This window comes from Plectrocnemia conspersa, unplaced genomic scaffold (genome assembly GCF_051122295.1).
Source record: "Plectrocnemia conspersa isolate PC_06_02 unplaced genomic scaffold, ASM5112229v1 ptg000012l, whole genome shotgun sequence".
Classification (NCBI taxonomy): Eukaryota; Metazoa; Arthropoda; class Insecta; order Trichoptera; family Polycentropodidae; genus Plectrocnemia; species Plectrocnemia conspersa.
The window spans coordinates 14579468-14592697 of record NW_028277176.1 but is presented as its reverse complement, the minus strand read 5'-3'; the positions used below and the strand labels follow the sequence as shown (position 1 = coordinate 14592697).

The 13230-nt window shown below is 29.5% G+C and overlaps 1 protein-coding gene across 1 annotated transcript; it reads right to left on the bottom strand.

Moving 5' to 3' along the window:
* Window positions 1-8648: 8648 nt before the first annotated feature.
* LOC148228330 (hydroxylysine kinase) lies at window positions 8649-12366 on the bottom strand. Its single transcript, XM_088200282.1, has 6 exons — window positions 12282-12366; window positions 10267-10557; window positions 9848-10050; window positions 9543-9778; window positions 9079-9268; window positions 8649-9014 (listed from the first exon to the last, which is right to left on the bottom strand). The coding sequence occupies exons 2-6, from the start codon at window positions 10547-10549 to the stop codon at window positions 8814-8816; spliced, it is 1113 nt and encodes a 370-aa protein (XP_088056408.1). The 5' UTR covers window positions 10550-10557; window positions 12282-12366; the 3' UTR covers window positions 8649-8813.
* Between the last annotated feature and the right edge of the window lie 864 nt (window positions 12367-13230).

Genomic DNA, 13230 nt, shown 5'->3' with positions numbered 1-13230 from the left:
TTCTAAAAAACACTTTCAACGAAGAATATGATTATAAAAAATTCTGTAGTGATAGCATTGATAATCTGAATCTTTGTGCAATGTTAAATCTATGTTAAGTTCGAAATTATAATGCAGAAAGTGATTTAGTGGATTCCGACAAATTCATTATTGCAATTTATAAGTAAATTCTCGGTAAGGGACTGATTAGAAAAACAATTTGCAAATTACTGAAATGGAAAATAGTGCTGATAGAATACTATCAAAGCTTGTCGTTTATTTTCAAGGGTATTTTTGTGCTTTTATCAAACACCAGCTTCTCCTTGCGCCGTCTGTACTCGCCAAAGTGCGCACTTGTCAAGTTATGAAGCTGGAAGCGGCCGTCGTAAGTTAAAACAATTTCCAACCTTCAAAGGACATATTGTGTTGATAAAAGACACCGAGCGGCAAGAATAAGAGATTTCTCTTTGTGACTGCTTCACACACACATACACACACTCACACAGAGAAAGGAGCTCGCACACAAATCCACAATATTGTGTACTTTGTGAAGGAGGGCGACTTGGCGGCTCTCCATCTCACGCAGACCGTAACAAAATTATATTATATTTTTAACATTTGTGAATTTTAATATTGAATCCGTTGAGGATGTTTTTATGTAGACTAAATTAAAAATCAACAAAAATAAGAGGCGTTGAGGTTAATTTCATAATAATATTATTAAAGGAATGATCTTATTTATAAAAATTGATAGATGATTAAAGTAAAAGACACTAGGATCTATAAGGGATTCGAAAGCATGTCTTTTAGGCATTAGTCATCGGTGCTGGTGTTATATTGTACCGTTCGAATAATTCAAGGTTCGTTAATTAGCATGTTATAAATCACGAAAATAATTTCATTTTGGATAAATTATGTAGTGTTGATTCATAATAAAAAAATGCTACGTAATAAAATCAATCTTAGGAATTTATATTTGATTCTAAATCAAAAATTACTCTATAAAAATATTATATATGTAGCAAAGTACTCCAATACATATTTTTAGTGTATTGATTTTTTTTCTTAAACATTAAGCACATCTTTAATTTATATTTGTTATATTATTTATAATGTAACAAATATAAATTAAACAATTTACATATACAAAGTTATAACTAAATATTTTTTTAAAAGTATACTTTACATATACTAAGTAACTAAATATTTTTTTAATAACATGCTTTAACATATTAAAAAATAGTTTAACTGACTATATGAAAAAAATTATATAATAATTTAAATTAATTAATTAAAAAAATATATTAACACACCACAGTTTAAGAAGTCTCCACCCAAGATCCTTAAACAAAAGCGTCGGCAATATAAATCTAGATATGGAACTTATGTCCTTACAATGTAGAGCATTGTAGAGTTGGCGTAGCTTTGTGTAGCCATGTCGCCTTGTTAAAACGTAATGGCGGTTGGTCTTTTTCTTCAACCATTCAACCAACCAACGGCGGAGGGAGAAAATTTTTATTTTTGTCATTTTCGCGAAGGCATTCATTCGGAGGCCATTTTGAATATGCCTCCATATACAAACAAAAAATATCGTAGTATAATATATAAATAAAATAAATAAGGAGCCAGGAAGTATTGTTATTATTATTATTTATATTTATTATTATTATTATTAAAAAAGCAACTAAAAGGATAAATTGTGTAAAAATAGAGCTTTTTTTCCCCCATTCGAGCTACCCTTTGAATGCAAAAGATCAACCCGCGGTTAAGCGGGCTTCTCGGTTAAGTTAACTTTAAGGGTAGACAGTTAACCATCTACCCCATGTTTGGCGAGCGCTTTCTTTATGCACAATAAAAATATAAATCATGTTGATTTTATCTGTTGTTGTATGTGATCAAAACAAATATTATGAATATGTTTTATTTGTTATTATATGTAAGATATATACTGTCTAAATTAGTATTTGTGCGTTTCAGAAGCGAACGGCAAAATACGACATCTTAACTTCCTCTGGACCGGATATAACGATTAGAATTCCACCAAGCGTGCAAACAACAAAGTGAATCTACTTTAGAGTTTCGTTACTGATACAAACGTCTTGAAATCTTCTTCCAATTTCGAACCATACTTGGTGTAGGACGATTCGAAATGAAAGCCATTGAATATAATCAATTTTATAAAATAATTAGCTTATCATGATTATGTTTTGGAATTTATTTACACTCTGTTAATCAGTGGCATCTAATTTACTAATTATAAACTATTTTTACAGCTTATAATCTATAATTAGATGCCACTATGTACAGCCTAGCTTGTTATTATTTTGATTATTTATCACGATATTCATTCGTGGGATTGAGGAAATCTCTCCCTGATGTGCTAGAAATTTAAAAACACTAGGATTTATAAGTGATTCCACTTCTGTTCTTTGCTTTCTTCAATTGCATATTACTCTGAATCAGTTTCTAACATGATTTTATCACATATTATGGGAAGGTATTGCTACACTTTTTTTTTCAAATACACTATAGTCGTTTTTACACTTCTTTAATATATATGATATTAAATATACATTTATTAGAGATTTTAAAATAGTTATAAATATAGCAGTAAAAGTACATCATAATTACATGTACGTATAGTCAAGTCTTGGCAGAAGTAGGATTAAAAATATCTATCAGTATTGTTTGCCTTAATAAAAATATGATGAAAGATACACTCTGGCGATGATTTTATAAAAGTAACCGTTAGATATTTAGATAATATTTCAGTATTGTACGTTAAAAACAGACACAATTACAATTCTTTGTCTACGATATTTTTCTTTAAAATGTAATTCAAATTAAGTGATCGATAAAGTAATGTTGAAGAGTTATTTAGCTTTTGATCGACCCCAAATTTGTGGAATGGAAATTGCCTCTAAAAGTTCGTTGATTATGAGAAAAGAAGTTGAAAGAGCAATCACAAGAGCTAAAGGTCTCGAAAAAATTGTTTCTGAAGTATTAAAATTATCAAATATAAATAGGATTTGAGTGTTACTTTAATTGATAAATGTGTTTTAAAATAGATGTTTGTCAAAATAGCAAATATATACAAATTAAGTTCCAACGATTAATTATTATATTGACCACAAGATTAGGGTTTAGTTAAAAATACAGTTTAGTTTCCGCAAATGTTTGGGAACATTGATATTTACTTATGTTTCATGTTTCATTTTCACTTCTGGATTTTTTGGATTTTTTTTATACAAATTATCTGCTTATAATTCTTATGGATTGTTGAAAATACGAGATTTACGTTAAGCCTTCATACATTTTTGCAATCTGCAGATTTTCATTTTTAGGAGTGGTTTCTCTTTATTCAATTATTAATGTAGTTCTTTGATTATTAAAGCAAAAATAAAGCCGATTAAAGTAGTTTAGAAATTTATTGCTATCCATGTATTATACATATATTAAAAGTTAAATTTAAGTTAAATAAAATAAAATAATATACTTCCGATCCATGTATTATATATTAGAAGCAAAAAAAAAAAACATGCATATTTTCAAACATCTGGCACAGACCCACCCTCTCTTATGCAGCGATATTTAAAAATTCAATGGTTGTAAAACATTTAATAATATTCGTTCAAATCAGACGCGTACGGTGAGATATTTTCCATTTCGCTCGCTCGCGTGTTAAGCGATCAGAGCGAGTGAGAGATAAGGGCGCGTGCTCGGTGCGTTCCGCACGCCCTTATTTCTCACTCACTCTCGTCACTTAACACGCGAGCGAGTGAAGGGGAAAGTATCTTACAGTACGCGCCTAGTGCAAATTTAATTTTCAACAAAAATGACTTCATGAAAATTTCTTGAGAAATAAGAATTTTTGATTTGGCGTTTTTCTCGAGAAATAATTATTGAAAATTAACATTTTTCATAGCTGGTAGTTTAAGTTTGTAAAAAATACGATCTGAAATTAAAGGCTAAAAAAACTAAACTTGCCATATAAATTAAATTTTAATAAAGATTGCACCAAAAATACATATAAGGCCTACAAAATCTAGATTAGGGAATTGGCATGAGAAACAATAATTGTATAGCATAAATTTGGTGCAAGATGCTGTACGAAGGAGAAGCTATAATATCTCTAGTTGAGTTCTTAAAGTGGATTGATACTGGCATAAACTAAAACTCAATATTGGTAGCCATATTATGCGGCAAAGAAAATTAGATCATACAAAACTTAATTGGCATTAAAATATAATTTATTGTTTTTATTTGCAAAATTGAATTAATTTTTATTTACAAAATGCTTCTTAACGATTTCCCGTTTTGCTACACAAGTTAGTTCTATTGTAATGTGACGAGAAATATCCAAAACTACTTATATCTTTATGGATGTGTAATAGTGGACCACTTTTAAAAATAAATATAACATGTACAGGCAAATTAAGCTGCGCTGAGAATTTCTTTATGATTTCGTTCTGCTAAATATATATTTTTTAAATAAATGGAAAGACACTTTATAAACTTAAATTTACTTAATTGTATTATTTTTAACTAATAAAAAAAATTAGTGAAATAAATACGTTGTGTAGTATCACTTTAATTTATTAATGATAAATAAATCTTGCTCTCTGATTTAAAGCCAATTTCGCAGCTCTACCTTTTTAGTTCAGCGTCTCCCATTAGAGTTTGTTTGTTTGCAGTCGGGTGTGAAATGAGTCGCCGGAGGCTGTTGCGGGTTCGAAATGTCGGGGGTGTGAGCTCCTCTTAAGGGTATGTTGCTCACAAGTAATACATTTAGGTGGTAACTCTATTAAATACACATTAGTGTTAGTATTTGTACACAGACATAATTTTTTTCCCAATAAATATAATTTATATTAATTATTTAAACAAACAATTTTTACTTATTAATAATAATTTGATACGTATAATAATTTGAAATGATATTTTAATATGAGTAATAATAAAATTCAATTCATTTGTTTATAAGTCATGTTTATTTTTAATGATAATGTAAATTAATACAAAATGTAAGAGACTATGTTAATAAATTAAGTTAAGGAATAGCAAAATTTATAAAAAAATAATATGTTTTCGTTGTGTTGAATCAAATTATATTATCGCACGCAATTATTCTGTGGTTTTGACACCGTAATAGATTCCCTTCTTTTTTAATAGATCTTTGATCCCCGTTTTCCACCCCCGACAACAGTAACGCGAGGGTTGAATTTTTTTCATTCCCATTTAAGGGGATGGCATCGTGAAGAGATCATTCTTTTTATAAGATCCACTTTCCGAACGAACAGCGATTCAATATACCGACCCTGACCCAGTCGATTAACGAGGAATGCTTTTTTTGTCATCCATATTACTTAAATTATATTGTAATTAGTTGAATAAATATAATGTAAGCGGTTGCTTTTGATTTAATAATTTAATCTATGCAAAACTATAAAAAGAGTTGCATAATAATAGCTATATTTTCATTAGTTAAGTCCAAATACATTTTCACTAGCAAAAATAAAATTTAACCGATAGGCGCTAATATGCTGCTCTAAAATGATTACGCAATTTGACAGTTGCGAAACAGCAATTTGCTGTTCAAACCCAAACTAAACCTAAAGAAAGTTTTAAAATAATCGATATTACACTATGTTTTAAAAATATGATAGCTATCCTTACTGATATTTCTATGAACTTATAATATAAGAAGGCTGATCAAAATATATTCAAACCGTATTTTGGTCAATAGGAGAACGTAAAAAACAATTATCACTTCTCAGAAGACAAAAATTCACGTCAAAAGCAATAAAATCGTGCCGGAGCCGTCGCAGTGCGACGGCGACGGCTCCGTCGCGGCTTTATTCGATTCTCACTCGTAATATTGTTTTAAAAAGTCATAATATAAACGCTTGATAATCGAACGTTTTCACTGCGATGTCACGATTTTACTGCTTTTGCCCTGAACTGGAAATTCACTATATGGCAACACTGAGCAGCAAATAAAAATACAAATTAATATAATGAGTAAATATTTTTAATTAATATATTTCGGATAAAATATGATTTCAGAAAATATGTCACAACGGTGACTATTTTTATATTTATTTGTAGCATAGAAAGGGTTAACTCGTACCTATTATTTATTCTAGAAATTATATTACGATATAAAAAAATGTATAAAATGCCATTTTTGTCATATTGTTTTCCCAGAGTCTGTGTTCGCTCTCAGCGGCCCTGGATTCGAATTGGCAAGTCCGTTGAGTAGTTGTTTCATCGTAGTCGTCAATGATTCAATTGATGATAAAATGATTCGTGTCTGAGAGTAGGTACTGTGGTCCTCGTTGGTTGCCAGATCACATTTTTTTGAGACACTGACATTTTTTTATTTAATTAAAGACTAAAAATTAGATTAGTTACTCATAATAAACATAATTATTTAGTATCATAAAGCACACTATTTATATACATTTTTTGAAAGAAATTTAGGTTATAGATGAATGTAAAATAGTTCGTTAAAATACAATATTAATTAACTGTAAAAACACATTTGGATATATTATTCTTAATAAATTAATATTTATTCATGCTCAGTCTTTGTTGTTTTGTGTCGCACCTCATTTTCACATATGTGTGTATTTGTTATATATTATTATAGATCAAGTGAGTGTTGATAGTCTCGCGCCAATATCTCGCAATATATTTGAATGGAATGTCAATTATACCGGTACGCCTTGGTGAATGGTAACACGTCTGGAAATAATTATACCAGCGTTGGGGGAATACAAGAATGTGTTTTTTACAGGAAACAGGGAACGGGGAACCGTTTGTCTCCATATTGTTCGATGGGAGTGAGCCAAGAGTGGAACGGGAGTGAAACGCTTTTCGCGCCAGTTTTTCTATGTATACATTATACGCGGGATATAATATATATACCTATGTGCATAGGTATGGTGAAGAAAAAAGGAAAACAAACGAGCCCTGACTCGAGAGGCTTTTATATTTCTAAGCAACCTCTATTTTATTGTTTGGCTCGTAATTTGTATGTTCGTATGGCAGATTGTTGTGTGAAATATTAATGGCTTGAAATTATTTATGTATGATAATAATTTCATTGAATTTAAAATACAAAAATTTCAAGTTAACAATATGATAAAAAAATGAGATAACTTAGCATTGGATGGACTTTAAATTATATAAATATCAGGCCCTTTTCTGTCATAAAATAATATTGTCTAAAAGGTCGCGATTGCATCTCTTTTTCTTAACTTTCGCTGCCAGGACGCCAGCTACGGCTTCTCAATGAGTATGCAAGGATGTTTTTAGCGATTGTATACTAAAAAAATTACAAAGTTTTTAATTGTATATTTTTTCATCACTGTTTTGAAATTAATCGTTCAATTTGCGCAATAGTGAATATACAATATATACGTGTTTTTTTCGTCGTAGTACTGCGTCTCTAAGTCGTCTCTAATATCGAGTTGAACTTAAGGTTACTGCTTAGCTGGACCAGGTCGACAGTCGGAGAGGAAAGCGGTCTTTTTCTTGAATTTTTATATATGTCGTCTTGCTCGATTTGACGGTTCTCCGCCTGGGATGAGTTTGGCTGAACTTTCGTTTATTCAGAAGCAAAGTATTAATTTTGTGTCAAATTCTGACTGAAGGGAGTATATTCCTGATATAAGTATACGCTATAGAGCTTAGATACCCTTGATAATTGAGTTTCAAAATCTCTTTCAATTTCAATCGACTCGCCAAAGCGACGATTCGAGGCTGAAACAGACTATATTTTATTGTCTGATAAAATCTTATTATCATAGATGTAGCGGTGGTTAAAAAATCAGTAAGACCGATAATGACATAATTTTATGGAATCTAAGCCATTTTTTATTTGGTACTGACCATCGCATTGTTCAGATAATCAAATTCATTTATTGTTTAATAGGTTTCACTTAGATACTTAATCGCTTGAATAAAACCGACGATATTAAAATAAAACACTTATTTTTATAAGCTTTTAGTAAGTCTTCTAATTTCGTCCCTACAAAAGTGTAAGATACCTATATATTATAAAATGTATTTTTGATGGAGCAAATGTCAATATAAAATAAATATTTTTATAATATGTATAATAAAATATGTGTTATACAAATCAAGTAAAAAATCATTAGCTAATAATTAAACATTTTATATAGTTATTTTCAATCTAAATATTACACATAATTCATTGACGATAAGTTTAATATCTTTATGCATATTTCTTCTAGTTATAAAAATTTAATTTTAATCAAAATAAATGTAAAGCGATCTGTTGATCACTCATATAACTTTTTACTTAACAAAACTATTCTTAGCTAATATTCAAACCAAAAAATATATTTTTTAGTAGTGACTAAAAAAAATGTATACCTATAAAATAAATATTATTAAATAACGCCATTTAAATATATGTTATATATACTATTTTTTGAAGGATATATATACAAATATTGAATAATTAAATAAATAAACTAGTAACGACATCTGTTGAAAATTAATGTAACTAAGTACTTAGGTGATTGAGAATTTTTAGGTTCTGACATTAAATATTTAATATTTATTGTATATAATTCCAGAACATTTTCCTTACATTTTCATGAATGTTCCATATACACTAAAAATAAATACTCAAACCGTTTGTTTTTACATTGATATATATTCAACTGCATTACATAAGCGTTCATATTTCATAACAATTTCACATCAGATGCTTTCATACAAATTGTAAATAAAGTAGATAAGATTAATTTTCAAAATGGTGCAAATTTGTTTAAGGTTTAGTTTGCACGTAACATTTGACTTTATCTAGAGCTCCTCGTCAAATAGTCGTCTGCTACTTTTTTCCACAAATCTATTACATCATCGTCCGGTTCATTCCACAGTAGAGGAAGTAGATTCATAGCCCCTTTCTGACTCGCAAGTAGATATTCGTTTTTGGGATCCTTTTTGTGATTATAAGCACCATAGACTAAGCTTTGACACAGTCTTGCAGCTACACAAGTCTATAAAACAACATGGTTGGATTAAGTTGGATACAATTGATAATGTATGAAAGTATAGTTATACCTTCAAGAGTTTAATTTCCTTTTCCGGAACGATTCTAACTAGAGAGTATCCGCCAAGTACGAATCCCCCTGTTTTTAGATCTCCGCTTATCAACATCGCATAGCACATGGTGATAGCCAATTCGAACAAGTAGCATGATACGCTAACATCTCCAAAGTCAATAATGGCGGTTATTCTCCAGTCATCCTTTCTATAAGTATATATTTTTATTGGCGACTTAGTTATTATTAGTTTAAATTCACAAGAAGGATATTTGAAAATTAAAGATACTAGGCATCGATTTGCAATACTGCTGTTTTCGTTAGGGTCTACATGATATAGTAATGTTTGTCAGGGTGTCGGAAGAGAAAAAGAGTAAGCGCGAGACTTCTATAACATTGAAATCAATATACCCGATTTCAGGCTTAACAGATGCTCTTGTTCTATAGTGAAAGTGTTAAATAAATAAAAAGTGTTATACATACTTTTCTGTATCGTTCAAATTGACAATTATGTTATGTTCGTTAAAATCTCCGTGAATGACTCCCTTATCTAAATATGGTATTTTTGGGATGACATCTCGGTTGAAAGCTTGCAAAACTTCGTCGATTATTTTCAAAATATTTGGGTCTTCTATGGCGTGTTTGAATTTTTCCACTGAAGGGATTTGATCCATCATCCAAATGTGGCTGTGGTTTGAGTATCCAGAGTGATAGAATTTCTGAGAAAATTATTTTAGTATCGAAATAAACAAGGTTTTTTGTTATTAAAATATTATTTGATTCAATACTTTTAGTAGTCTGTCCATATTGGCAACGTATTCTCCCATTTGGTAGAACAAAAATTCTGAATGGGGAACTTTCACCAAGATCTCTCCAGCTTGGAATTCCAGCAATCTTATGACATGGTTTTTGCCAGATGGCAGTTTCTCGATCGAGAAGTAGTGTCCGAATATGTTCCTGATAGGTTTTGGGCAATTGATGTGATGATTACCTATAAGTTTGTAAAAATTAATAATCTTTAGAGATAAAATCCAAAAATATTTTTCATCATCTTACATAAGCATTCGTAAATACAATAAATTAGCATTATGATACACTGACTTATTGTATGTCATCAATATTTACTATACTCAGCAAACTCGTGCTCAAAATCTATTATCGTACATTTTCACACAGTCGCTAATTCTCACAAATGAAAATCACTTACTCAGAAATATCATGGTCTCGTTTTGAGCTTCTACCAACGGAAGATTTTCGGAGTCCTTGGAGTTCATGATCTTTAAGACGTATCCATGCGGCCAATGGTTCGTAATTAACGGATTCTTCATTGTCAGATCTTCAGTGACTTTATAGTTCTTGTCGTCATAGGAGTTAATCTCGACGATGTCCAAACAAGTTATTCCGTATAACCTTTCGGCGAGTGCTGATGCCATTTCCAAGTTCATTATCGGTTTAATAATCTCTCCGGTTAATAGTTCTCCCTTTTCCATCTTGCTGCCTAAAATAAAATCTATTACAAGCGCTCTGTTGGAGGTCTACGAATGACTGACACTAAATAGTTGTTTCTTGAATACGAACAGCTTGACAAGAACAGATTAGATAATTCGTAACAATCGCAATGCTATTATTATTATATCTGTATGTAAGGGTCAATGAAGCAGTAAGTTTAAAATTAGGTTTGATTATATGCTTATTTAGTAAGCATATGTAAATATAAATATATTTATTTTAAAGTATCAAAACATTTACATTTTAGAGAACAGTATTTGTACCACAAAACAAACTATGAGTTGTAGTTTTTTATAAATTGTGTTGGTATGTTAATATGAACAGCACGAATCTTCTAAATTAAATATTTATTTTAAAAGAGTAAATAGCCACTTCAATGAAATTATCCACTTATAGAATATACATACAAATAATATATATCAAAAAAATATACACAACATCAAAAATAAATATTATACTTAGTGCAGAAAAATAATGGAAATTAAGACAATATTTTATTGGACAAAAAACTTATTTGTTTTTGTCAATAATTTTAATAAACGGTCATAAAGTCATTTGTATTTTAATTTAAAGCAACTTAATGCTAATATGTCATGCAGAAAGATCAGAATTAATAATAATTGGGTCAGTAATTTAATTAAACGTTCAGTATTTTTAACAAATGGTCAGTAATTCACAAATAACCTGTTATTATATATGCTCTGTTATGTTTTTAATTAAATGTTAGATTTACTTTTAATCGAATGTTGGTATTTTAACAAAGAATATTAATATGCGTTGCTAATATAATCCTGTAAATCGAGTTGTATGTAATGAAAAATAAATTAGTGTTATTTTTGTCTTGATGATACTGACATTTATAATTATACATATCTGTTTATTTGCGCAGTACCCGTTTTATGCAGTAAAGAAAAACAGATGTTAACCCTTTCAACACCCAACTCTTTTAAAGTCATTTCAGATCACGTTTAGTTATTTCCCAAAACTATTCTAAATCGCAAAGAAATGTAACAGTTATGTGTAATGTGTTGGTATTATTATTTTTATCACACACAAAATACAGATGATTCAAAACAACATTAATAATAAAACATTTCTTAATGCAACTTTTATTTTTTATAAATTTTCTAATTTGCAACTTGAGCTAAAAGTTATTGAATTTATGTATGATAGCTGCTGCTTATATAATTTGAGCGGAAATCAATTAAGTACGCGAAACTCCCACATCCTTTCTGCACCTCTCCATAAAGCATAAGTGTCAGTAACTAACAAAAGTGTATCGTAAATTAACAGGTCAGATAAAATACGAGATTTCACATCCGTCCATTCAATTGCCATTGTCATTGAAGCAATCACAGAGCGCGTGCTATTTAATGAAAGAAAATTACATTAAATAGCAAACAAGTCAATCACATTTTATTTATTTAATAAATGTTAAAAAATCATAATGATGAACGATAAAACTATTTAGACATTAATTGAGTATTATTATCTATTAGATAAAAAAGAAGATTCGCCTTTGTTTATTTATGATTGTGTCAAGTTATAAAATCTGATTGCATGTAATCCATGTGTCAAAGTGAGTATGCTTATTATATGAATCAGACAGCAGACAAGCTGACAGATCGATAAGATAAGGGTTAACTTCACCCTAGGCATGCGAATGTTATTCGTACATTATGTAATGTTTGTTTTAATGTAAAAATTAGTTACCTGAAAGTATACGTCTTTACCGAGAAGTGGTTAAGATTACACTGAAATGCAACTGTACCGAACTGATGATATTTTTTTCACAATCAGCGATACCCAAGTCTGTGCAGTAATATTTTTGTATAAAAATAAAGTTTTTAATATTTTATATCACAATATTATTATAATAATTTATTCAGGTTCAGTACATCTGATAAACACATAACAATCAAAGTTTAATTAGATTGTTAAATATATTAAAATAATAAAAGTAACGGAAATGGGTTTAATTGTATGTTATGTTTTTGACCAAATGATTTTTTATTATTAATTATTATAAAATATGCTGCATATTTTACTTATTAAAAAAAATGTGCAATATATTGCTGTCTACTAGACATGTTGCAGAATCTCAGACATCTCAAATTTCGAGTTTATTCCTGTAAATTCAGAAGAGATTAGACCAATTCTGACAATTGAAGTGAAAAATCTGTATGGTTGCTTTTTTCCGGATTGTTTCGGCCTTAATGTCTAAATTCGTATTAGGTCGCTTGTGTCGATTTAGCGCGAGCTTCACTGGTGGCGAGCTCCGGGTTTGAATTCTAACTTATGTATTTATTATAGATATTTCGTTGTAACATGACAGGCGTTAATTTTATACAATGCGTTGAAACAGGGTAAATAAAGTTTTAAATTTACCTATTATGCAACTATTTATTATTTCAATCGTGGTTGACTTTTTTACACATCCATAATCTTGTTTATTATATAAATATCATATATTATGTATGTATCAGTAAATGTATGTTGAAATAATTTACGCCCTAGATTATAATTAATGATTTTTAAAAGATAAAATAAATATTTTTTTGTATTTTTTTATAAAAGTTTTTTGTTGTAATATTAAGTGGTCAGAATATAAATATAGGACGATCAGAACTAAAATAATGAATGGTAATAATTATATTATTAA

Excerpts from the sequence above, each read along its gene's own strand:
- LOC148228330 (XM_088200282.1), bottom strand. The coding sequence starts at position 10,549 with ATGGAAAAGGGAGAACTATTAACCGGAGAGATTATTAAACCGATAATG. Across the intron at positions 9,269-9,542 it reads AATTTGAACGATACAGAAAA|AAAGGATGACTGGAGAATAA; the intron begins GTATGTATAACA and ends ATATACTTATAG. Across the intron at positions 9,015-9,078 it reads AGGAAATTAAACTCTTGAAG|ACTTGTGTAGCTGCAAGACT; the intron begins GTATAACTATAC and ends GTTGTTTTATAG.